This window comes from Apteryx mantelli, chromosome 27 (assembly GCF_036417845.1).
Source record: "Apteryx mantelli isolate bAptMan1 chromosome 27, bAptMan1.hap1, whole genome shotgun sequence".
In the NCBI taxonomy this organism is placed as follows: domain Eukaryota; kingdom Metazoa; phylum Chordata; class Aves; order Apterygiformes; family Apterygidae; genus Apteryx; species Apteryx mantelli.
Genome location: NC_090004.1, coordinates 3,464,009 through 3,489,463, shown reverse-complemented (window position 1 = coordinate 3,489,463; position 25,455 = coordinate 3,464,009). Strand labels below are relative to the sequence as shown.

The 25,455-nt window shown below is 58.2% G+C and overlaps 2 protein-coding genes across 2 annotated transcripts in view; one reads left to right on the top strand and one right to left on the bottom strand.

Moving 5' to 3' along the window:
* MECR (mitochondrial trans-2-enoyl-CoA reductase) overlaps positions 1-17,930 on the bottom strand; it is a 53,611-nt gene extending 35,681 nt beyond the window's left edge. Inside the window, exon 1 of the mRNA XM_067311707.1 lies at positions 17,860-17,930. The gene's annotated coding sequence lies outside the window, so the exon portion shown is untranslated. The remainder of the gene's footprint in view (positions 1-17,859) is intronic.
* Positions 1-25,455, top strand: part of PTPRU (protein tyrosine phosphatase receptor type U) — an 84,847-nt gene that overhangs the window by 10,985 nt on the left and 48,407 nt on the right. The window contains exons 2-7 of the mRNA XM_067311704.1: positions 7,291-7,419; positions 17,852-18,123; positions 18,264-18,345; positions 19,027-19,142; positions 19,377-19,551; positions 20,735-21,028. Of these exons, the coding sequence (XP_067167805.1) occupies positions 7,291-7,419; positions 17,852-18,123; positions 18,264-18,345; positions 19,027-19,142; positions 19,377-19,551; positions 20,735-21,028 (1,068 nt within the window). The remainder of the gene's footprint in view (positions 1-7,290; positions 7,420-17,851; positions 18,124-18,263; positions 18,346-19,026; positions 19,143-19,376; positions 19,552-20,734; positions 21,029-25,455) is intronic.

Genomic DNA, 25,455 nt, shown 5'->3' with positions numbered 1-25,455 from the left:
GGAGCCGGCATGACGCCGCCTTTTCCCGTGGGCGGCCGCTTTGTTTTGATCCCGTTCCCGCCGGAGAGGCGGCTTTCGGAGCAGCAGCTCTCCTTGCCCGCTGGTGCTTGCTGATGGCTTCCATCAGCTAACAGCTTGTTTTCCAGCTCCACGTTCTTATTTTCCAAACCTCCTTCCAGTCGAGCAGAAACTGAAACCTGCAGGTGCCGGGACCGATCCGGCAGCGCGGGAAAGCCGGGGGACGTAGGACGTCGGTGCCTGCGTGGATCAGCCCTACGCGCGTGGTGGTGGCGGCGGCGGGGGGGAAGAAAGCCGGAGAGATGCAACAGATGGAGGAGAAAAGGAGGAGAACGAAGTTCTGGAACGTTGCGGTGCAAAACAAACCTGCCGCCCGATGGAGCGGCGACGCTTTTGGCACCGGGAATGAATCATTTCTCCGCCTGGGCTCCGTCTTGGGGGTTTTTTACCGTAGCCGGAGCTCGCGGTCTGCATTTCTGCAGGGCGCTGGGCGCTCTCGCCTGCGGGCTGAGCCCTTCCCGGGCCGGCTGATGAAGGAGAAGACGGAGCCGGTCTTGCTCGTAGGGTATCGGTGCAAGTGTAGCAAGGCCGTGCAATGAGTTGGCAGGGTCTCAGCCCCTTTCCCGGTGCTGGTGCCGCGACATTTGCGTGCGGTGGGTGAATTCGGACCGCGGAGATGAGCTCGTTGGAGGAAACTCATTTAAAAACGTCCCTCTTGGGGCTCTTGAGCCCGTTTAGTCTTATTTTTTCCCCCCTTTCTTAGGGCGGATGCACCCGTGCGTGCATCGAGCTGTGGAGTTTTTAGGGAACCTGTGGAAGCAGCAAAGTGGGGCGAGCTCCCGGCGGCAGTGCGGGAACCTTCCCAAGAGCCCCTTCGTCCGCCGGAGAAAAGGGGGGGTTGGAAACTCGATTTGTTGTTTTTAACAAATGACCCAAGCAGCTTTGCGAGCGGCGCTGGGAGCGACGGAAGAGGGGGAGTATTAAAAGCAATAAATAAGGCTTTGGAGGAAATTCGGCCTCTCCGAATTTACGACGGGCCCTTCCCGCGCCGTGGCTGCACGGGCGCTGCCCCCCCCCCCCCCTCCCCGGGGACCCGGAGAAATCATCCGCCGGTTTAAAGCGGTGCCGTTGCAAGCAGAGACGGGTTTTTTTCCGCCCTATTTACCCGGTAGCAAAGATAACGTTGCCGAATGGCTGCGGAGAAGGGAATTTGGCCCCGGTGCGCGGGTGTCCGAGCCCACGGGGGGGGGGGGGATGCGCCGGGCAAAATGCCCCTTGCTTCGTGTCCCGTCCCGCCGAAGCGCCCCGTGTCCCCAGGCCGCGGAGAAACGCAGCCGGCCGCAGCCTGTCGCTCGCCTCCGGCGGAGTTTTATCCGGTGATTTATCGATGCAGGGAAATTGCTGCGGGAGGCTGAGCTGGGCGATGCAAAGCCGGGCGCCTCCACCCCAAATCCCAGGGATACAGGGTCCGGCGGGGGGTCCCCGATGCCCGGGGTGGTGACCCCACGGGCACGTGGCTTCTCTTCATCCCCTCCCACCCCAGGGGCTTTTTAAAATAATAATTATTATTATTATTTTAATTTTTACGGCTTGCCTCGTGCAACCGCCGCAGCCGGGGAGGGAGACGCCGATGGGGAGGTTTTGCTCCTCCGCTCCCGTCCCGACCTTCCTCCCGCCTCTTCCTCCCCTGCTTTCGTTTGGGGCGCTGGGCTCCCAGGGAATGCAAGTGGCTCCCTTTTATTTTTATTATTATATATATATATATATTATATATATTTTTTATGTTGAAAGGCCATAAATAACGTGGCTGAGCTGCCTGGCGGCTCCAGCACGTGCTCCACCGCGAGATGCTTCACCCCGCGTGCCAGCTTCGACGGCACCTCGCGGCGGATCCGTCGCTGCTGCGCCGTATTCCCGGAGCGCCGGCATCTCCGCTCGGGAAGGCAAAGGGCTTCCCTGCCCCCTTATCCCCTGCCAAAGGGGGGAATCGTTCCTTTGACTGCAGTGAAGGAGCCGGGCGGAGGAAAGGGGCCTCGTCCCTTCTGGATCCCCCCGAGGACCAGGCGGCCGTAAGCGCGTTGGAAGCGATTGCTCGCTGCAGGACGGAGTTTTCCGAAGGCTGGTTCGTTTTGCTGTTTGTTTTTCATTTCCTTTTTTTTTTTCCCCCTTGGAGTAGATGTGGGAGCCCTGAGTGTTAATTAAATGAAGGTTAATTATTAAGCGCTTGCATTGCAGGTCGGCAGCTTTGCATCGCAGGTCGGCGGCTTTGCAAGCCCGGTGTGCGGCCAGGCTTGTCCGGGTTTCTCCGGGGAGTTTCTGCGCTCCGGGATCTCGCTCCGGGCACTTGATACCGATAACAAAACCACCGCAGACCCTTCCCGCGGGGACAGCGGCGGGCTGGGGGCTGGGTGCTAAACACACGCGTCCCCCTCGCTGGTGGGACCTGCGGCATCCCGAGACGCTGCAAACCCTTTGGAGCTGCATCCTCAAGGCTCGGAGACGCCTGCAAGGACTCCGGAACTCCTGGAAACGCTCCCTTGCAACGACGGGAGGTGGAGGGGATCCATTACTGCGGGTGATTCCGGCGGGTCCAGGCTGGGCGCTCGCTGCGGGAAAGCCAACGGCTCAGCGGGATTCGGGAACGGGGACACCCAGTGAAAACCATGAGCCTTCGGCAGGCAAAGAAGGGGGTTTCTGCGTCCGTAGTCGCCGATATTCCGATATTGTTCCTCCCAGCGTCGCGCTTTGCAAACGCTGGGGTTTTTGGGCATAAGTGACTTGTTATGCAAATCCTCCCTCTTAATATCTGGCTCCTCTCTCCCCGGAATTGCGGTGGCTAAACCCCGTGCATTACTGGAGCCGCTAACGTTGATGCGTTAGCTGCTTTGGCTAATACACGAGGCTTCGAGTTGCAAATTGATGGTTCTTACAGCCGAGCGGCTTGTTTTTCTATTAAACGCGATATTTAGGATGAGTGGGAAAAGCCAAACAAACTCCTGGCGAGGATTTTAACGTAGCCGCTTTCCGTGTTCTTCTGCTCAGCTTATAATGGGGCCAAGAAGTCGGCGATTTTTATTTTTTTTAAGCGTTTCTATTTTGCAAAAGCGGGGAAAAGAAGAGAAGCAAAGGGAAGTGCTCGTCGCGATACGTGTTGCGTGCATAACGTACAGAATAATTTGGGGCAAATCGCATTTTGGGGTTTGGAGCTGCTGAGACTGGCGCCTTCGCGGTAGCTCAGCTCCGGCGCGGACCTCGGGGTTAGCGAGCGCCCGGGGCGCTTTTAGCACCCTGCTGCTGGAGGCGAATTCCCCTCCGAGCAAGCCGGCGGCTCCGGAGGCTCCTCCAGAGCCCGTCCCCGCTGCTCGCTTTTAATAAACTCCTGGCGCCGCTCTTACCGCCGCCGGGGAGCCGGCTCCGGGTCCCGAATTGCTGCCGTTATTCCTGCGTTTAGAGCCGCCGCTTCCCACCTGCATGTAGGAAAACGTCCTCCCTTCCGGGGGATATTCCCCCTGCGGAGGGCGTCGCGGGAGGGGAGAGGGAAGGCCGGATTCCCACGCCGAGATGGAGCTGGGGATCCCTCCGTTTGCTCCGGGCCACGCGGCCGATTTCCTTGCCGGAGCCACCGCGCGAGCTGCGACGGGAACCGGCCTTTAACGGAGCCCGGAAGGCGGCGGATCCGAGCGGTGCCGCTTAATAACCGGGGCGAGGAAGCTGCAATGCAACGCGCGGGAGTTAAGTAATAATTGCCTCTAATTTTAGAGGAATTGCAGCTCCCACTCCCGTCTCCCCCGCGTTCACTGGCGCCCGGAGGAAAGCCGTTCTCGCCGCCTCCTCCCCGTCGAGGCCGACCCGCTCGGTGCCGCCGCGCTATTTTCGTTCGCTCCCGGCCCCCGCCGGGAGAGCGCTATGCCAGGCCCTCTCCTTCCCAATGGATCGCCCGGTGCCGCTTTGCATCCTGCCGCGGAGCTTTGCTCCTGTTCCCGCGGCCCGTTTTGCTCCCGGCGCTGAGGTTCGCCGGGTTTTCTCCCGTCCGTTGGCTTCGCCGCCTCCTAGGAGCGGGCCCAGGAGTCCTGGGCACCTTTTCCTTCTCCCCCTCCAGAGTTTTGCGGCTCCGGAGCGTCTGCGCTCGCTGCAATTCGGGCGCAACTCGGAAGCGAGCGGCCTGGGCGCTAAGCGGATCGCCAAGCGCCGGGCGGGCGGATGGGCTGCCGGCGGCCGTGCACCGTCCTCGGTGGCTGGGGACATTTAATTAAAACTGTTAATTATAGTGGGTCGCTGGGTCTTTAATTACTTATTTTTTCTTCCTCTCTCCATAAATCCTTCGTTTCTCCTGCTGCTCCGCTCCGGTCCTGGCTGCCTCCTTCCTGCTCGCCGCCTTGGCAGCATCTGAGCTTTTCCTGACGCCGGAAAGCCCGTCGCCATCCGTAGCCGTTACGCGTTTCTGCTCCGTCCCTTTTGCTCCCCTCGGGGGGGGGGGGGGGGCTCTGGGTCTCCTTCCCCTGCGTTTTGGGGCAGTTTGTGCCAATATCGGAGACATCCGGGCTTCCTCGGCTGCGTCGAGCCCTGCGGGGACCAGACAGTCGCACCTTGCACGGTATTTTTATCTGCTCTTGCAGTTAGCATCGCACCTCCTCCACCATATACTGCATTTATCCCGGCACACGGAGCGCTCTATTTATTTAGTTTAATTTAATTTTGTTTTCTTTCATCCTGGCTTTGAACCACCGCGCGGTTTGTGCCGCTTCTCCGATCCCCCCAGGGCAGCGGTGCCTCCGGGCTGCGGCGTTTCCCGGCGCCTTCGGCCCCTCCGGCCCTGGCACCGCGGGGACGGGAGACGGTTTCGGTCCCCGGCGCCGGGTTTCCGGCTCGCTCGCTCCCGTTATCACCCTGCCGCTTCCCTTCCTGCCTTTTCTCGCCTCCTGCCCACTCGCCGCGTTTTCCCCGGCGTGGGCCCGGCTCGTTCCGGCGCATCTCGGCCCGTCGCGAACGGGACTGACGGGACCCGTCTGGTGGCCCGCGACGTAGCGGGATATAATTATCCCCGCGGCGGCACGCGGTTATTTTGGCTCGCGGCGAGGGCTGCGGGGATGGGAAGGGGCCCAAGGAGTCCTGGCCGTCCTCGTTGCCAGCTCGCTGCCGAAACCTCGCCGTTCGGAGCCTTTCGCCTTGCTGGAGCTGCTGCGGGGCAGCTCTTAAATAAGAGTCCAAAGGGCTTTATGGGGCCGTCAGGATTTCGTTGCTCGAGCGTTAATTTTTACGCTGCCGCCGGTTTTGCAGCTGGGAGAGGGAAAAGGCCCGGAGACAGAGCCTGGTTTCCCTTTCGGGCAGAGTCGCCTTGGCTGTATCCTCCCGGGCTCCAGCGACGCTTTCCGACGCTTGCGGGCACGTGGCGTGGGTGAAATGCGGACGTTGGTAGGGCTTAACGGTGGCTCGTGCCGGTTGTACTCTTGAACCTACTGACAATGGGACGTGTGCGGTGGGTCGCCGCTCTGCAGGCAGTTTGGGCAGCGGCAGGCAGCCCCGAAAGGGGCTAGATCCAGCAGGGGCATAAAGGTGATATATCCCTCGCTATGTCTGATGGGGAAGTGCTCTATAAGGCTTTTTATTTTATATATACATATATATATAAAATATATATATAAACTCAATTTGCAGACAAATTTGTCGGCGAGGTAGAGCGCCCCGCCGAGCCGCTTTTCCTTCCGAGCTATAGATCGGGTGAGCGGAAGGGAGGAAAAGGCCCCGCGCAGAAAAAGCAATAACCATAAACCCGTCCGAGGAGGCGAGATGGATCGGCTCGAACAGCCGCACGGTTGCCAGCGAAATATCTATTGCGCCTAATTGCGTTTTAAGCTTCCGCCGGTCACTAGCAAAAAAAAAAAAAAACCCAAAAAACAAAAAAACTTTGAAATCACTTAAGAAGCTCCTGACATTTTACTCTATTTATTTGTTTCCTTCATGGAGAATTTTAACAGGTCCTCGCTTTTCTCCCCCCGCCCCTTATTCGGAAGCGAAGCCAAATTTCAGGCTCTTAAAATCCGTCGCCGAACGGGTCGCTTGTCCTGAGCCTGGTTCTCGCGCCGAGCCCGGGCGGGAGATGCCGTCCCCGTTCTTCTGAAGTTGCCAGCTCTTTTGCTTCTTATCCCGGGTCCTGCGGTATTTTAGGAAAACTGGGAGGCCTCCGTTCCTTGAGTCATATGAATAGGAGAGAACTTGCTTTTGGTCTTAAAAAAACTAAAATATATATATATATATATATAATCTCTATATTTATAGTTATTCTTGTGGTACTAGACTAAAGCTGGAAGCTGTAACTCGAGTGCACCCTGCTGATTAAAAACCTGAGCGTAAAGCGGGGGGAAAAGCCTCAAATCTGTTAATGCACATGCAAATATTGGGAATTGTGCTTTTACGTGCACCTTATATTCTTGCGGGATGTTTCCCAGCCTTCGGGCTCGGCGATGGGGACCCTTGGGGGACGCTGGCAGCCCGGGGAAGGATCCCCGGCGCGGGAAGAGCCTGGGTTTCCCACCGTGCCGGGGGGAGCTTTGGGCTGCGCTGGCCCCGTTGCCCCCAAATCCCCCGCGGGGAGCAATTCCCAGCGCGGGCGGCATCTCCGAGCCGCCTCCGAGCATCCCGCTGCATGGCGGGGAGGGAGGCGAAACCCGGTGGCGAAGCCGTCGACCGCCCCGGTGCCAATCCCTGAGCGGCGGAGTTTGGAGGGGAGACCGAACCCGTGCAATTTTGGGGAGAAAATATGAAAAAGGAAAAGAAAGAAGCCCCCAGCCCGGGCTCTGCTTCCACTTTGCTACCCAGCCTGCCCGGCTTCGCCGCGGTTATCCGTGCTCGGTCGTCGCTCCGTGGCCCGGGGAGGTGCCGCGACGGGACTCGGGGCTTCCAGCTGGGAGCCGCCAGCCCGCGAGGCGACGGGTGCCATCGGCGCGTCGGTGGGGGGGGGGCGACTGCTGCTAGCAGCGCGCTTGGCTGAGGCCTGGCGCTGTCGTGACATGCAATGCACGGCGCTAACGCGCGGCGGGGCAGGCGAAGCGCCGCCGCCTCCCCTCGAAAGGGGCCGTTGTGCAGAGGGCGAGGAGCGCTGGGCACGGACCTCCCGGGGTTTTCCAGGTCCGGATGCAGGCTGGTGTGAGCGGTTCGGCCGCGGGAGAGCCGGACTCTCGGGGAGCGAGGCCAACGGCTCCGGGCTCGGTGCGCATTCGCTCCCAGCGGCTCGGTTTTCCGCAGGGAATGACGCCTTCTCCCTCCGTCCCGCAGCAGGCTGCACCTTCGAGGAGGACGGCGACTTAAACCAGTGCGAGTACAGCCAGGGCGAGGACGATGACTTCGGCTGGGAGCTCGTCCGGAGCTACGCGATGCCCCACTTGACCGCGGACCTTCCTCACGGTGAGTCCCGTCCTCCCGCTCGCTCCCCTCGGGACGCAGCGGTGCTTCCCGAAAACCATCGCGCTGTTCCCGAGGCGGCTGCGGCCATCCCCGAGACCCCGCTCCGGCGCTCGCTGGTCGCTCCGGCTCTTTTCCTTCGTCCCTTTTGAGGCTGGTTTTCCCCTTCTTGGGTGGGTTCGTGTTTGTGTTCCAGCCCTTAGAGCTGTTTCGCTCCGAGGCTCGGCTGCAGCGTGGCGGGTCCGGAAGAGGTGGGAAAAGGCTCGCGTTAGCGGTGATGCTCTGAGCTTTGGGATCCTCCTTGCTGCTTCCTTACACCCCAGACCCACGATCGCCAGCCGCTCCGGTCGGAGGGAGGAGAAGGGATTTAATGGAGCTGGGAGGGAGAGCGATAACCGCCTGCTCCCGGCGTCTCCGACCCCGCTGCACGGATGCGCCGGCTTTGCACCGTGCAACCCGCCCTGGGTTTCGGGGTGCAAAGCAAAGCTTTCCGGCTCCGCTCTGCCTGCACCCGACTTCCTCTGCTGCGGGGAGGACATTCCCCGAGGCCGGGCGCCCGGGATCTCGGCTGCCGGGGTGGGATGCGGCAACTCGCCCGGCTTTCCCGCGGGCCCCGGCAGCGACGCAGGCCAGAGCGAGCGGCTTGCCAAATTCCCCATCTGTCGCAGAGCGATGCATCTGCAGCGACTGCCCCGGCTTGCCAAACGGGGAGAACCGAAAAAACCCTTTTTTTTTTCTCCCTTTTTTTTTTTTTTAAGGGATGCCTTCGGAATGGTTATTCCCGTCGAAGGTTTTGGCACCGGCCGCTTGCTCTTTTCTCGCTTGCGCGTCGGTTGTTGTAGCGTCATCGGCTGGGGCTGATTTTGCCCGGAGCTCGGTGTTTGGTGGTTTGTGTGTAATTCCCGTCTCCTGGAGTCGCGTGAAAAGGAAAAGGGAGTTTCTGGCTCTCGCACGCGTGGAGGAAGGCTCGGGGCTGTGAACGAGAGGCATCCCCAAAGCCGTAAGAATGAGAAAACGCAGAGCGGCTTTCTTCTAATTTTTTATATCTCATAGCTTTTAAGCCAGTTTTCATTGTTTCCTGGATCCAGCTCGTCACTCCGATTGCCAAGTTGCGTCCAGGCTGTTTTTCCAGCCCTCGGATCGGAGAGAAGAGTTAGCCTAGGTCCCGCGGGGAGCTCCCTCTCCCTCGTGACGACGGTGCGGGCAGCGGGTCCGGGTGGGATTCGGCGGTGCTGCTCGTTCCCCAGCTCCGGTCCTCGTCACCGTGCCGTGTCGCTCCTCGGCACGCGTCCGGCTTCGCGGGGTCCCTCGTTTCCAGCGCCGCTGGATCCTGCTGCGCTGCCTGGTCCGGGCGCTCCAAGCTCCTCCTGCCCGGCTTGGAGGTCGTGTCCGACACTGAAGAGTGAAAAGCTGGTTTATAGCTTGACAGTAAGAAAGGTTTTTTTATTTATTTATCTTTTTTATTAGAGCATTAACTGCTTTATGGAAAGCTCTTTACTGCTCCATCAATCTGCCTCTAGGTGTTTATCTCGCTGCCGTGTGCTCGTGCCGCTGCTTGATTTGGCCTTCCCCTCCGCTCATCTCCTCTTCCTTTATCTTCTCCTCTTCCCAAGGCCTTTTGCCTTCCTGCCCGGAGAAGGGCTTTCTTCCGGGGTCCGCGGAGCACATCCCCGAAGGCAGCAGCCTTTGGGTGCAGGGAGATTTGCCCCCCAGGAGCAGCCCTGCTCTCCCAAGCCCGGGAACCGCGCGGGTGCAGCCTGCCCCTAAATAAATACCCGCCCGAGAGCCAGGTGTGGAGACGGCCAAGACGATGGAGCGGAAGAGAAGCTGCTCCCGTGCCCCCGGGTTCGGAGGCGACCGCTCTCCATCATCCCAGGAGGCCGGCGGGGAGTCCAGCGGTGGGAGCAGGTCCGTGTGGGCCAGAGGGAGGATGAGCCGTGCCGAAAGTGGAGGGGCTCTTCTTTCAGGTCTGGGTGGTCGGAGGCCACCGCTGTGTCCAGGTCCCTGTTGTCCCCGGGATGGCCCATGCGTGCACTGTGGGGTGACAGCAGGGAAGGTGGATGGGGATGGGGACCTTGGAGGGGAGCAGGTTGCAGAGGACACCGTGTCTCTCTACAGCCTTCTCCTGCGTGTGCATGGAAGGAAGAAGTCCTCCTGGAGCTCGCTGGTGTGGTGCAGCTCTGCTGAGGGTCCCACCACACCGGGGGATTCATGTCTCTAGGAGACACCTTGGCTCTGGAGCGTTGCCTGCGGGTTGCCGGCAGCCCAGCCATGGCAGGGTGTTCGCAGTGGGAGTTTTAGCCTGGATTTGGCTCCCGCTCTGTTCCCTTGGGCAACCAAACTTCTCTGGTGGGCGCCGATGGCCGTGTGTCTCCTGCAGAGCCGATAGGGGGATTTTGGGGGGCTGCATGCGGAGGGCAACTTGTAAGAAAATTGGGAACTTCCAAAACAAGGAGGAACCGGCATCTCCAGATGCAGCTGAGGGGTTTGCCCGTGCAAGCTGTCCCCCGCGAAGGTCGTGCTCTGTCCTTGGAGCAAACGCGCCGCCCTTGGGAAAAGCTTCCCGCCACCGCGGGCACGTTCGGCATCTCTGGCCGCGCAGGAGCCTTCGGAGCGGCAATTAAATGTATTAATCAGCAGCGGTCTGACATGCTGGAGGCCGAGATCAGAGCCAGGAAAAGCTGGCACTAAATAGGGCTCGTCAGAAAATCAGACGGCTCCTTCCTAGTTGATTAATCATGGAAATTGTATTATTATTGTTGTTTTTTCCTTTGGAGGTAAGAATTGCAGCGGCTCCGGGCTGGAGCGCGGTGGGATTGAGGTCTGGGGGCTCCTCTGCCACCCCCGTTTCAGCCCAGCTTGACTCCCCGGGCTCAGGGAGAGATGTGACAGTGCGGTGGGAACTTGTCACCAGGCAAAAGAGCCCTGAGCCACCTGCCTGGCCTTGGGGGGCTGCTGACAAATCACCACTCCTCAGCTGATGGTTTTCCAAATAATTGCTTTAAAATGAACTAACCTAATTTGAGTCTTTCTCGAGGAGGAGGAAAAGGGAGAGAGGGTTTTCCAAGAACAGCGTGCTGAGAGGGGCAGGATGGAGGATCAGAGCTGGTGAGGGGCTGCTGGGGACCGGGGCGTCTCATGACGCAGGGTCTTCAAATCCGTAATTAGTTGGGTTTTCTGCTCGGTTTTCAGCTGTAATTAAAGACCTGCAATGAAATGCCCATCTCGGAAGCCCGCTGTCCCCGGGGGTTTGCAAGGGATTGAGGGGTCAGGCTGGGAGTGGGGAGATGCCACCACCACCACCAAGCCAGGCTCCCGGGAGCATGCAGAAACCCCGTTTGGACACAAAAGTGGGGCTGCTCTTTCCACTCGAGGAAACACACTGGCTTAGCAAGAGGTCTTAAGTGAGCGTATTTACCGGCAGGCGCTGGGGCAGCAGGAGGGCAGGCAGATGCAGGATGAACGGACCTAATTTTGATGTGGTTTCACACCGATGCGGGGAGGGAGGGCAGGGAAGCCAGCGCGCGCGGCTCCTCCAGCCTTATCGCACCTCTCCGGTCCACTCCAGCTGCTCGGTAGATGAATAATATTTCACATCACTGGTCTCTCCTGGGAGCACTTTACAATGGAGTCTCGTGGTCTTAGATTAAAATGAGTTTTTATTGGAGACCAGCCAATTTCAAGGAGCGTGGAATTTATTTGAGCAGATGCTGGCTGCTGGCCACCCACCTCTACCTTTTCTTCCCTCTTTCTTTTTGTTTTCGTTTTTTGTTTGTTCTTTTTTTTTCCCCCCCCGTCTTGACTTGTCTCCCTCTTTCAAATAAAGAAGATGGATGGGTCTCTTCCATGTTGCAGTCTTGCTTTTTCAACTCTTTATTGCTGTTCTTTAAAGGGACGGTTGCGGCGAGCTGGGCAATGCAGGAACGAGACTGCACAGCTATTCCGCTTGCGCTAAAATTGCTCTCCCTGGATGCGTCAGATGGTTTCGTGTGTGCCCCTCGCCCAGATATTACCTGCACACGCGGCCTAGTCCGTGCTTGCCTTCATGTTCATCCAGGGCATCCTGGCTGGGGTGGAAACACAGCGCTGGGTGCAGTGGTGGAGGACAACTTGGTGCTGGAGGTGAAGGAGATGGTCTAGCCGACATGGACAGGGCAGGTGGCTCGGCAGGAGTTAAATCGGGCTGATTTATGGAGCGCTTGAGGCGAAATACGAGTTGGAGTTACTTAATGGATGTCAAAATGGGAGAGGGCGTTTGGGTGAAGCCCTGCGTGAGCTTGTTGGCTGGGCCATGGGCCTGGGTGGAGCAGGTCTGTGCTGGTGATGGGACAGAGCCAGGGGACAACTGTAAGGAAGTGTTTTTTGCCGTCGCTGTTTGAAATTGCCCAGTTTGTCAGGTGGAAACTTCTTAATGGAGATGAGCTGGGTTGGGAGAAACTCTGGAAAAAATCCCTTCTTGGAGCCTGCTTGCTTTCCCGCATCTCACCCAGCCTCTTGGCAAGCTGTGTTAGAAGGCGTCCTGGGACACCAGGTTGGCTGGAGCACCTGGACTCCTCTGCCTTGTGGAGCTGTATTCAAAATATATAAAAATGGCTTTTTTCTAGGTCTGCGTTGCAAACCTGGCCTCCCCGAGCCCATCGCGGTGGGCAGGGGAGCCGGGATGCTGACTGGTCCCAGCCCGGCTGCTGGGATGGGTGAAACCTCTTCCTTGGGCTGGCGGGTGATGCTTTCATTCACCCCGTTCTCAGCAGGTGGTTGGAGTTTGTGGGTGTTGCCTTGTCCTGGGGATCTGGTGGTAAAATGAGATGATTATTATTATTATTATTAAAAAAAAAGGGGGGTGAGGATGCTTTTTTTGTGCAGTTCTCTGTTGAGGCCTCCTGGCACGGCTCTAGTTTGCAGCACCCCAGGAAAGGCTGGGTCAGGTCCATCCCCTGTAGCCACGTTTGGACTTCAAAACCCCTCCGTGGTAGCATCACCCAAGAGCAAAGCTTGTCTAACGGGTGCCACAGCTCAGCGCGGGCGGTCAGAACTGACGGATGGCTCCCGTGCCGAGCGTGATGCGGTTAAAAGAAGAACTGGCAAACGAGGCAACGTTGGGCTCGATCCTTCAAAGAGGTTTCCTGGAGGAAGAGGCACGCGGCAGATGTGGAGCAAGGACAGGCAAATCCAGCATGAGCAATGCTGGCAACTGCTCCCTTTGCATTTGCCTGCCTGCAGAGCGTAAAATAGAGATGCGCTAGCTCTTCGGAGGCGAGCGATACCCGGATTTGCTGCATCCCCGTGCAAGGTTGCTCCTGGGAGCGTCGAAGAGGAGCTTGCTAAAATGCCCCCGCCACCTTGGAGGGGAAGGGGACACCACTTCCCGGCCCCTCCGGATCCTTTCCCTTTCGGGTCGCCATTTAAATCATCTGTGGGGAGGGCACAGCGGCAGCTCGCACGTGGCCGCTGCCGCCTGACAAACCGGCACCTTCCCGACCCCTCGGCGCCGCTCGCTCGGCTTGGATTCAAACCTCCCCGATTCCAGCCGAAGAGCTGGAGGAAGCCCAAGGAAACACTCGCGGAGCGGAAGCGCCGGGCTGCATCGGCGGCTGGATGCCCCGGGTGCAACGGGGCGTTTCGGAGAGCACGGCACCTTCTCCCCCACCGCCAGACGGGGTCAACCCCAAAGTGAATATTGAGCGAAAGAGATTTTTGTTGCTCTTTTTCCAAGGCTTTGGTATTCTCTGGTGGATCCTTAGAGCCGCTCAAACGCAGTCCGGGATAATCCGTCTTGGCATGCTCAAGGTTTCACTCTAAAGCTGGGCGGTTTTTGGGAACGCTTTGCTTTGCTCTGCTGCTCAAGGTCAAGGATTTCAGAGGTGCCAGGTTATTCTTGGAGACCTAATCTGACTCCATGGAAGGGTTGATCCCCCACTAATCAGAAAATTAGGCTAGAGACCTTGCACAGGGACTTCGCTCTGGCAGGCTCAAGGTTTTCTGCATGCGGCCAGAGCCGATTTTCCGGCTTGAACTTCGGATGAGCCTTGCAATCAACTTCTGCATAGCAAATTGATGCCTTTCCCCTAGGAAACATAGCCAGAAACTTCTGTTTTCATTTGTTTTACTCGAACGCTGTCCAGCTTTTTGCAGTTTCCGCATTGAGCAGTTGGACTCTTCCCCAAAAGCCCACCTCCAAATTAAATATACTGCTGATCTCATCTCGGTTGCTCCCGAGCCAAGCAAAGGGGAGAGAGGGTCCGTCCAACGGATGGCACCGGGAGCGAGCCTGGCTGCTTATTCGCAGCGACGAAGCGGCGTGACGGCACGCTGGGCCGCCATGTCAATTAAAACCGACCTTAACTTGGATTGAACACCAGAGGAAGGAATTAACAGATGAAGCGCGGTATTGATTGATCTGTCCGCGCTAATGGACTCTCCTTGGCCGGAGAAAGCGGTGGCGTCTGTGTGGAGGGGGCAGAGCGGACGGAGGGATGTTCCTCTCCTCTTCTGCAGCGACTTGGGTCAGGGGGACGATTCCTCCATGGACTCTGAAGCTTGCGGCAATCTTTGGACCAAACCAAGCTGAAGTTTGGGCAAAACCTCTGGTTATGCCCCAGACCGGTCTGTTTTGCGATGCTCACGGGGTTGTTTTTTGTTCAAGGTCTGGAGAACCTCTCCCGTGGCGTCTTCCGCCCTTAACCCTGCTGTGTCCTTCTCTACATCCCTTCTGCGCGGGGGAGCCTGCGAAAGGAGATGTGTTTCTCAGGAATGAGCCCTTTTTGCAGCTGCTGGGGAGGCGTTTGCTCCCGCGGGCTGACGCCGGCTTTGCCTTGGGCCAGGTCGGGCTCCATCTCGCACCGTGGTGGTGCTGTGAAGGTCTGCGCTTTGCCTCAAGGCTGAACCACGAAAGTCCGAGGGGGCCGTTTTTGCCTCTGCTCCTCCGATTCTTCAAGGCTGACGGAGATTTTAGGGGTGGCTGTTGCTTAAGAGCATAGTGTGTCCAGATCCCATCCTTTTTCTTTGAAATCTCAACCGAGAGTGGCCCAGCAGCTGATTCAGTGGTCACTGAAGAGCTGCTGCAGGGTGGATTCGGAAATGATTTCCCTGATTTTTGGGAGCAGATTTTAATGTTCATGTCAACATATGGACAGGACTTAAAGAAACAGCTGTGCTGATTAGTTGCAATGTCGCATCAACCCCCCGGCTGCCACAAAATGTCCTGTGTGTCCCCCCGGGCTCTGCCGCGCCGGTCTGGGACCTCGGTGGGTCGCAGTGCTGGGAAGCGGCAGCTCCGGACGCCCAGCTGAGCGGGGCAGGGAGGCAGCCTCCCTCGCCTTGCCGTCTCCCGCTCTGTGTGCGGGAATCGAGACAAGCTCTAAAAACCTGAATTTGGCAGCTTGCAGAGCTCTCGCTCCGGCTCTGCTCTCGCCCCAGGTGGGAAGGCTGGGTGATCTTCGTGGACGCTATCGCTAGCAAGAGGCTGAACGCATGGTGGGACGGATGCTTTCCCATGGGAAGAGTTCCCGGGGGGGGCCTCGGCAGCGGTTGTGGATTAACGGGGAACAAATCCAAGGGGTCTGGAGTCACTTGTCCCCTTTGCGTTGCCTCGCGGTGTGCTCTGGGCCACGCGTGGGAGATGCTGTGATGAGCCTTCCCGTTGCATTGGGGCCGCACATTGCGCCGGAGCGGAGCGCTAGACGGCTTAATGGATTTATCGCGGTTCTTATTATGGAGCGCTATTGATTTACCCCAACGTAAGTGTGATCTTCCTGCTGTTCAAAGAAACAGGGAGCGAATTCCCGTATGAGGCTAACAAACGATCTCCCGTGGTTTGGAGAGCCCCTGCTTTCCCGGGGCGGTCAGCAAGCAGCGGAGACTGTGCCTTTCCGCTTGCCTCCTAATTATTCCCATTATGGACCTGGAGGATTGCAGTATCCAGGGCTTTGGGAACATCCCAGCGGAGCTTCGTGGCATTGCCTTGGCTGCAGCGAGAGCCTGGGGAGGAGCGGGGGGGTGCCTGGCGGGACTCTCCATCCAGGTGGGTGAGCGGTCACAGTGTACGTGCCGGCTGTCACCCTGTTGTCACCTGTGACCCGTGTGCTGCTGTCCTGCTGCCTTCTTGGGCCTCTGTACGGTGTTACTGCCTCTCGGGAGCGCCCCGTCATGCTGCCTTTCTTATCAGGGTGCATTAAAAAAAAAAACAACCAGAAAGACCCCGCAAATATCATCAGATGAACCTTCAGACTGGCTTTCGGGAAGCTTTGCCGCCTGCCCTGCACTGTGGGCTTGTTGCAGGGTATTTGGCTGCGTCCTTGGCCGGAGATGGGGGCGCGGAGACTGCCGAAGCCTTGTCGGGGCTGGAGCACGTTCCCCATCCACCCCGTCTAGCTCGGCCGGGCTCTGTTGCTTTTCAGTGGGAAGAAGCTGTGCTTTACCCTCTGGGTGCTGAGCTGCCTCCCGGCGTGCTGCTAGCTTGCAATCCTCTTTTTTGCTCGGAGAGCAATCCTAACCCTTGCGCTTTCAATAATTCCCTGGGGCCGCAGGATGCGTCACTTTGGCCAGAGCCCCGTATGCCTCTGCGATAACCAGGCCTAATTAGCAGGCTCAAATCCGGATGGGCGTTTCACTTCGGCACGCCGTGGCCTGAGGATGCCGCCTGGAGCAGGATGACGCTTGACACCTGCTTGGAGCTGGTTTGCTAGGAGCACACCAATCCTTTCAGTCTCTCCATCCATTTTAAGTGATTAAATGCTCCTGCAGAAGGGTGCTTCCTTAATTGCCTCGTTAGCAGGCGATAACCCAGGGACGCCCTGGAGCAGAGCCTGTCCTGCACCTGCAGGCAGTCGCCTGGCAGCCAAAATGCCCGGCCCTGATTAACCTTTCGGAGATTAAAGATCGGATGTTGGCTCAAGGGATGCTCGCGTACCCCGAGGAAGGGCAGACTGTCGCGTCCGAGTGCGCGTTCCCGTTGCCGGCTGAGCTTGGCTGTTGTCTTTGGGGTTCAATAGCGAGCTCCCTGTCGGGGGTGATGGTCTGGGTCGTATTTGACAGCGCTGTGGACTGTAGCGCTTGTTCTTGCCTGGGGAATTTTTTTCCTTGTTATTTTTTTATTTTCTTTATTTTTTTATTTTTTAAAAAACCCAGCCTCTACCCCAAGGCTTAAGGTGAGGATGAGGCTGGGAGTTAGCAGCAGTAATTTGCGGGGAAAAACACATTGCAGGGATGACATAATTACTGCAAAACCGAGCAGCACGAGCCCGGTTTCTCAGTTACGGCAACGCTGGGAAGAAAATACTTAAGAGGAAAAATACCGAGCGCGGGAGCTCTTGCCAGCTCGGCTCTGCTGTGACGCCGCACGAGTAACCGTAGCGTTACATTAAGACCAGTTAGCGTTTGCCGTCGCAGCCGAGCCAACGGACGTTCTCGGTTATTTTAAAACAGCTTTCCCTCGGCGGCGTCATCCTGAAGACGAGCATGGTTTTCCCGTGTTTTCCAGCGTCTCAGGACCGCTCTCCATGCTGGGACCCCCCCCGGCAGCCGTGGGGTCTGGTCCGGGAGAGGGGACGCCCACATCCCTGTGCTCCGGCACATCGCCTCTTTGGGGGCTGCTCAGTGGTTTAATTTTAATCTCTTTTTTTTTTTTTTCCGGCTTTTTTTTTTTTAATGGGAAAGGGAGGAAGAAGGGCCTCCATTTATTAACGGCAGCCCGGAAGATGGGATGGGCGGCGCTGGCTTTCGGAGGACGGCCCTCCGCCGCGGTGCGCCGGCTCTGGCGATGCCCAGCCCGAACGGAGCCCATCTCCTTAGTGCAGACATAATTTTGCCGGGAAGGAAGGGGGGGAAAAAACGAGAGAGAGAGAGAAGAAATATCCCCGTACTAACTTCCCCTCCCTTTCTTGGAGCAAATAAATCGTTGTTGTGTTTTTTTAACCTTAAAAGCAGCCTGAGTGGGGGCGGGAAACTAAGCTGGCAGGCAGTGGGGATCGGCGAGCAGGGCGAAAACCCCGTTTTTGGAGACTTCGCTGCCCTTCTCCCTCGCTTTGCCCGGAGCGAGGATGCGCCGGCGGGCAGGACGCGGCCCCGCTCGCTCCCGCTCTCCCGGGGCGTTTGCCGACGGGGCTGCGGGAAGGGAAGCGCGCGGACACCTTCGGATGAAGCGGGAGCGGTTCATAGCTAAAGGGCTGCTGCTGCCGGGGAAACGGCAGTGGGATTTTACAGCTCCTGCCGTGATGACGAGGGAAGGGATGTCAAATCCCGCCAGCTCCGGGCTCGGCCCTTCGGGGGCCGTTCGACAGGGCCGAGGTTGCGGCAGGCCGGCTCTGCTCCGGGGGCCTAAACCGCTGTCCCGAGCGGATGCGGGCGCCCTGCCGCGGGGACGGCGGGATCAGGGCCGGGGGGGGGGGGGATAGGTGGGGGGAGGCGGTTTTCACGCTCTCCTGCCTCCGGGCCGCAGGTTCCTACCTGGTGGTCAACGCCTCGCAGCACGCCCCGGGCCAGCGAGCGCAGCTGCTCTTCCAGACGCTGAGCGAGAATGACACCCACTGCCTCCAGTTCAGCTACTTCCTGTACAGCCGCGACGGCCGCAGCCCCGGCGCCCTCCGCGCCTACGTGAAGGTGAATGGCGGCCCGCTGGGCCGCGCCGTCTGGAACGCCTCCGGCTCCCACGGCCGCCAGTGGCACCAGGCCGAGCTGGCCGTCAGCATGTTCTGGCCCAACGAGTACCAGGTGAGCACGGCGCTCCGCCTCGGCCCGCCCGGGGAACGGCTGGCGGCACGAACGCCATCCCGAAATCCGGCTCCCTTCGGAGGGGCCTCGGCGTCCCTCTCGGCCGCGCGCGTGTGACCGGCGCCTGCTTGCCGCCCCAGGTGCTGTTCGAGGCGGTGGTCTCCAGCGAGCGCAGAGGCTACCTCGGCTTGGACGACATCTTGCTCCTGAATTATCCCTGCTGTGAGTGCGGCGGAGCCGGGAGCCGAGCGCGGGCGCCGGCCGGGCGGAGGGTTTGGGAGCTGGTGGGTCTAAAGCCGGGCGGCGGCTGCGGCTGGTTCCTCCCCCCGTCGCCCGGAGGAGCGGGACACGGCCGGCCGTCGCCCGGCTGAGGGGTCCAGACCCTGCTCCGCTGCGTTTTGGGCTCGGACGTGGAGGTGGCAGCTGGGCGCCCTGTTGTCAGACGGGGTTGCGAAGCTCCGGTCTCCTTGCGTGACCTCCAGGGCTCCGATTTGGGAGCTCCTTCTTCTCCCCGTCACCAACAGCTCCGAGGGATGCGTCGTTCCCCTTGGAAAAGCCTCTTCCTCCACTCGATGCAAAGCCCCGACGCTGCTTCGGCCCCTGCTCAGTTAATATATAAGCTTGGATGAGTGCAGGGCCCAAAAATGCCCTTTGAGAGGGGCAACCCTGGCGGGTCGGGATGGGACCTCCTGAAATCCCCGCTGGGAATGGGGAGCTTGTGTCCGGATGGATGGACCGACTGCAGTGTCCTGCCTGGAGCTCAGCTCTAGCCCCAGCGCCTAGGTCCCAGCGGTGGCTTTTCTGGCCGCGGTGGGGTTTGAGGTGGGAGCGCTAGGATGCGGACGCGGGTCCTTGGCGACCCTCGGTTGCCCGGTGACTATCCGTTTCCGCCTCTCCCGGCAGCGAAAGCGCCTCATTTCTCCCGCCTGGGCGACGTGGAGGTGAACGCGGGACAGAACGCCACCTTCCAGTGCGTGGCCGCCGGGAAGGCCTCTGAGGCGGAGAGGTTCCTCATGCAGGTAAGCGGATGGATGGGCTGGTGCCCTCTGGCCGGGGATGAGACCCCACCAGCTCCACCGCTAACCTTCTGCATCCCTTCTGCCATTCCTTTAGACCCCTTCCCATGGGAGAGGATAAGGAAAGAAGGGGGAATCTCCCTCCTCCAACCAGATGTCCTTCGGAGCCCCGTTTTGTGGCTCTGGAGGTCACGTCGTGCCTCCCTCTAATGTCTTTTCTCTCTCCCCGGCGGGCAGCGGCAGAACGGAGAGGTGGTGCCGGCCGCTTCGGTGAAGCACATCAGCCACCGGCGCTTCCTGGCCACGTTCCAGCTGGACGAGGTGTCCAAGAGGGAGCAGGACATGTACCGCTGTGTTACCCAGTCCGTCCGGGGCTCGGGCGTCTCGAACTTCGCCGAGCTCATCGTGAAAGGTGAGCGAGGTGCTGTCATCCGTGCGGTTTCGCAGCCGGCCGGGGTGCTGGGCTGCCCTCCGTGGTCCTTGTGAACAGCCAGGGAAACTGAGGCCCAGCGGCAGGAAACAACTTGCCAGGAGGCTGCAAGGGCAGAGCCCTGGGCTGGGATTAGGGGGTCGTTGCTGTGTTTAATTCTGGTGGCGGTTGGTACCTTCAGGAAATCGTTTCCCCTGTATGGGCCTCCGTTTCCTGAAATTTAAAATGTGGATAATTTCCTCCTGGTGCTCCGTAGCTCGCGTCTGGGTCACGTCTGGGGCACGAACTTGGTTGCATGAGCTGTTTCTGCTATCCCGTTTGCAGAGGAGGAGGATGACGTTTTCCTTAAGGCAGGGGATCGCACTTATTCACCGTGACCAGTGTGTATGAGTCAGTAAACACAGACAGTTTAACGTAAAGCAAGAAAACTACCTTTCCCAGCAGCCTTTTCTCGTTTATTTTTGATTGTAGTAGCTGGGAATTAATAATTACGATGAAACCTTGCAGTACCTTAGTGAATGCTGTGCAGCGTATCGTATAGAAATAATTAAGGTTTGATCAGATGAAACTGAATTGCTGCCTGGGTTATTAGCCCTCACTAAAAATGATGTGTGCAGGGACTTATCTCACAGGCTAAAATTTAAGGACGGGGTTGGGCTCTCAGATACTTCAGCGCACATCTTGGTTTCAGTTGCACTCTGTGCATGAGATCAGAGTTTGTTCTGTGCCCTGAGGTGCAAAGGTGATCAGTTTGTACGAGAAGAGAGACTGTGAACGTCTTGACTGTAGCCAGAGGAAAAGATTGTTTCCAGTGGTGGAAATCCAAATGAAGTGAAGGAGGCTCCTCTGGTTGAGAGAGACCATATCTGACTTGGTGTTAGCAAGGCTCAGATAGACAAGGAAGAGAGGAGTCTGAGTATTAGTTGATTCTGGGATTTCAGGCCCTTGCACCGCAGATGCGCAGCAAAAGGTGCTTCTGCCCCAGAAATGGTGTAGAAGTTGCAGGGGTGGGGTTGGCACAGGGGGTCATCTAGGGAGATAACCCTGCTTGTGCAGGGTGTCTTGGCTTGGCTTCCTAGTCCTTGGGCCCTGCAGCAGCGGGGGTGCTGGTGGAGCCATCTCCATAAGGGGATGCTCCATGCGCTGCGTCTTCCCTCTCTTCCAGAGCCCCCGACACCCATCGCTCCCCCGCAGCTGCTCCGCGCGGGCTCCACCTACCTGATCATCCAGCTCAACACCAACTCCATCATTGGTGACGGCCCCATCGTGCGCAAGGAGATCGAGTACCGCATGACCTCGGGGCCCTGGTCGGAGGTGCATGCGGTCAACATGCAGACCTACAAACTCTGGCACCTGGATCCTGACACGGAGTATGAGATCAGCGTGTTGCTCACTCGCCCCGGGGAAGGAGGCACAGGCAAGCCGGGGCCGCCTCTCATCAGCAGGACCAAGTGTGCAGGTAGGCGCCGCACTCGCCTCCCTCTGCCCCACGCTGACGGCTACGCTTGGCACGGGGTTGCATTGGCTGAGGTTGGCAGAGTCCCTGGTGGCTTGGACGGAGCTCACTTGGCGTCTCAAGGGGCAACTGCAGGACATTGGAGTGGGGAGGTTGTGGGAAGACTGGAAGCGGGCTTGTTTCAGACCTACAATTCCAGTGATTACAAGCTGATGCTTAAAGCTCATGTCTTGCTTTCCTAGTCTGTGTGTTGGATGGGAGAAGGGACTAGGACCTTCTGGAGAAATGCATGTTGCCAGAGTGTTGGGTGCCTGGGATTTTGTTGTTATGCCCAGCTCTGCATCTTGTAAGGACTTGGAGCATCTGCCCTCCTGGTGAGGGGTCATAGGATGGGACTGAGCGAGGAGCAGAACTGTGAGCTTGGTCTTACTGTTTGGACAGGGCCAGGGATGACGTGCTGCTTCTGATATGGCCCCTGGGGACTTCCTCCAGGCTGCTTTTATATTAGGTCTATCTAGCCTGAGGTCTGTCTGGGGAGGCTGGCGGCAGAGGGAGAACACTGCAGTGGGGAAATTGGGATGGAGGAGAGCTGGGCAGCTCTGCTGTGTCATGACCTTCCCTTGTCCTTACTCTGTCGGGAACTGGAGATGAAGAGCTCGTGGGTCTGGACCCAGCAAAAGCAGCTTTTGCTTCTAGAAGACCCTGGTGTAAGAGGCGTCACAGGTGCCAAGAGTGTTCAGTGCCTCTTGGGAGGATGTTTTATGGGTGGGAGACTCCTCGCAGGAATGTAAGAAGACTTAGCTGGGTCCTGACAAGCCCCTGGGATGGTGGTGGCTTTCCCACCCCGCTTGGGGGGCACTCAGTGTCCTGTCAGCCACAGAGGACTGAGGGGACAGAGGACTGGGGAGGTGGCATGATACATTACAGGGACTCTCCTGATGGTGGCTGAGACTCAAATGCAGTAGCTCTTAGTCCTTGTCTGGTGTCTGGTGTCTTTGTCTGAGTCCATCCTTCTCATGAAGGTTTCCAGCTTCTGCAGACGGGGACAGCCAGCGCTTTACCGAGCTGTCCGTCAGCGAGCTCCTGCTGGGAGCATCCTCAGCCAGGAGGAAGAACCCGAAGCAGGGGAAGTCCAGGGACCTTTGGCTGCATGCAATAGCTTGGCTCGAAACATTGCTGCCTCCGACCACAGCAGATGATAGACACATGGATCTGCCTTTAATTGCCTTTTTAGCAGCAGCTTTCTGCAGTGTTCACCCTGTTCTGCTGTTCCTCAACCGAGAGTCTTTCGGGGGGGCTGTCAGGGCTGGAGGAGCCCAGTGGAGGAGCATGGAGTCAGTGCCTCTGGAGGCTGGACCATAATTAGCTAGACTGTAAGAACAGCAGCCTGGCCTGAAGCCATGCCGGTGAGCGCAGCCTCCAGGTTGGGATTCCCTCTCCCCTCTCCGAGCTTGGCAGAGCCGTGTCTTCGTTAGCCATCCCCTCTCTGCCCGACTGCTCTGTTGCCTTGCTCCGTGAAGAGGCGTGGAGCTGAGCAGCCCAATTTAGCAGCTGTGCGCTACATCTCAGGAGGGAGCTCTAATTAAACCAACATTGTGATCAGGCTGGTTGGAGGGTAGCAGGGTGTGCTGGCGAGAGCTGAGTCTTGAGCCAACGCAAGCAGCGTGCACGGAGGGGCTGCCTATCCACCCGGCCTGAAAATGCCAGCTCGAGTCCAGGAGCTCTGATTGACAGCGGTTTTTTGCTAATCAGAGTCAACAGTTGCCAGACAAAGTAGCATGACCTTGATGCAGAAACGCACAGCAACGTGATGCACAAATTTATCAGCTGCATCTGCTGCTAGTTTCAGTCCCTGGTGATGGGAGAAGGCCAGGAGGAGGGCAGGAGACACAGCTGCTAACCCTCCGGGCTGGGCCTGGACCACAAGTCCTGGGCCTGATCTAGCTCAGGACATCTCTAAAGCCCAGGGCTGCTGGGAGGACTGGTGTCCCTGACTGCAGTCCCTCTCTTTTCGGGGTCTGCGTGCTCTCGGAGGATGTGGCTGGTGGGGTGCAGTGGTACACGGGCTGCTCTGCCCCGGCTGTGCCTCTAGCCTGGAGGGAAGGACTGGCCTGGGGATACAGCTCTATTTTAACACTGAAATACCCTCACAGCTAGGTGAGTGGGGTGGTAGGGGAAACAGCTGCAAGACACCTTGAAGTGTCCCCTGCTCCATTGACAAATGATGCTCTGGAGTTGGCATAAAGACGTATTTGAGGGCACTCCCTGTGCCCCTGTGGTCCTGCAGAGGCAGGGGAACTGGTGGGTGTGCAGTTAACTAACATCTTGTGGACATTGCGAGTGTGGGCTCCTACCCTGACTGAGGCTGCTTCCAAATGGTGGAGACATCCCTGGGGATCAGGGGACGCCCCAGGTCCCGCTGTGGCAGAGCCAGGAATGTCTTCCCAAGCGCCGTGTTGGGCTGGGAGCAGCGTTCTGGGTGATGTTTGCTAATTCGGGGCATCCCCTGTCCCTGCCAAGTCTCCTCGCTGTCGTCCCTGAGGACGGCTGGTGAGAAAGGAGCGAGCTGGGGTTTCTTCCTTCTGGCACGTCTGGAGCCGGCTGCTGCCGAAAGCGCCCTAGCAGAGCCTGCGGTGCGACTTAGCGCGGCGCATCTGGTGTCCCCGCTACTAGATGATGGCAGTAATATTTCTTCAGTGACGTGGGTCTGCTGGCGAACCCATTTCTCCCTTGGAAGTTTGCCCTCAGGCCCTTCCCTGTGGCAGCCTCGGAGGGGTGGCCCGGGTTCGAGGACATCCTCTGCTCCGGTTGCCTTGACAATAGGTTGCACAAGGTCTTGAGATGACAGGAGGCGTCCTGATGCTGGAGCTTCAGACACGCCATGGCAACCGCCTTCCTTGATGTGCCGGGGGTTTAACTGCTCGGTAATTGAACAAAGTCAAAGGGAACAAGGAGATATTAAGGATGGACATGATTGTTGTGCTCCTCAGCCCTTTGCAGGAGCAGTTTTTATGACAAGACCCTTAACCGCCGTCAGCTGGGCAGTGATTGCAGCCAAAATGACAGGCCAGGATTGCGTTCTTCGGTTTCTCCTCCTACTTCAGCCCTAGGCTCTGCTGGTGATTTTAACTGAGACCTATAAATTAAGTACACAAAAAACTGGAAGTCCTTGTGCTTTGGAAGCAGTGGAAGTGCTTAGTCTTTCTGGGAATGAGCTTATTTTTTGTTTTTAACTGGCAAAGCCTGATTGCTGTTTCTGGAGAGATGAGAGCTTCCCTGTGCCGTTCCTGGGGGCACAAGCATGGAGAGGAGGCTCCATCACTGGAGTTATGGGGCTGCGTCACAACAACTCATTTGGAGATGGCTGCAGAAAGGCCAGTACTCAGTTTCACCCAGAGCTTCGCTCCTGCTGACCAGAAGCTCAGATGATCCTTGTGGCCCATGGGTGTGTCCTCCTTAGACTGGGGCTCCAGCAAGTCTCGTGAGCTGGGCAAGATAAATCCAAGTCTGGAGGGCCCTGGGCCGTCCTGGGCTGGAAGGCAGTAATTCTGGCCGTTTCGCTGGGGAGTCTGAGCAGGTCGCCCTTTGCATGGTGTCCACTCGTCCCTGCGGGCGTAACCAAGAGTTTTGCAGCTGCTCCAGAGATGCATGTTCAAATCTTGCTCTGTGTTGGTCCCAAAGACTGTCTTCACTCGACTTGGCTCTCACAGGGTGGCCGGGGAGCCCGAGGGGGCCAGGCCACCTCTGTTGTTCCTCCCTTGGTGACACTGGCTGCAGACACTGAGGCACTTGGTGTGCGAGGAGAGCGGTCAGCGTGGGCTCAGGAGCGGGTTGGGAGACATAAACGCTGACCCAGAAGTTGCGGCAAGGTGCTAGCGAGAGCTTTTCTCCCAGAGTAACTTTCATAGGCATTGCTATAAAGCTGAGATCTTCTTTTTGCCTTCAAGCCAATGACAGGCACTGTTTGAAACTGTCAGCGTCCCCATATTTCATTTCATAGTTACTCGTGTTCAGCAGCCTGCAGTCCCTGTCTTCTTCCTGTGCTATATAATAACATCTTTCACTCTGTGTCCTGAGCTGGTGCGCAGTGGTATTGCGGCTGATGAAGCTATTGCTGTTCTGCCACCCAAAACATGGCTGCATTTTGGTCCCCAGCCCTGATTTCTTTGCAAAATGCCGTCTCTCCTAAACACCAGCACCTCTCTGCAGCATCGCTATTGCTGGATCAGCCCGTGATGGCAACAGGTTCTCCAGGATCCAGCCCTAGATACTACCTGGAAGGAGCTGCCAAATAGACACGTGTGTGCAGCATCCCGCACCCGAGGCGGCCCTGGAGCCAGGGGAGATTCCCGACACTGCTGGGCGCCGTCGGCTGTGATTGACGCCGCTTGTAGAGGCGCGTCTGTGTGTAATACAGCTGTATTAGCAAC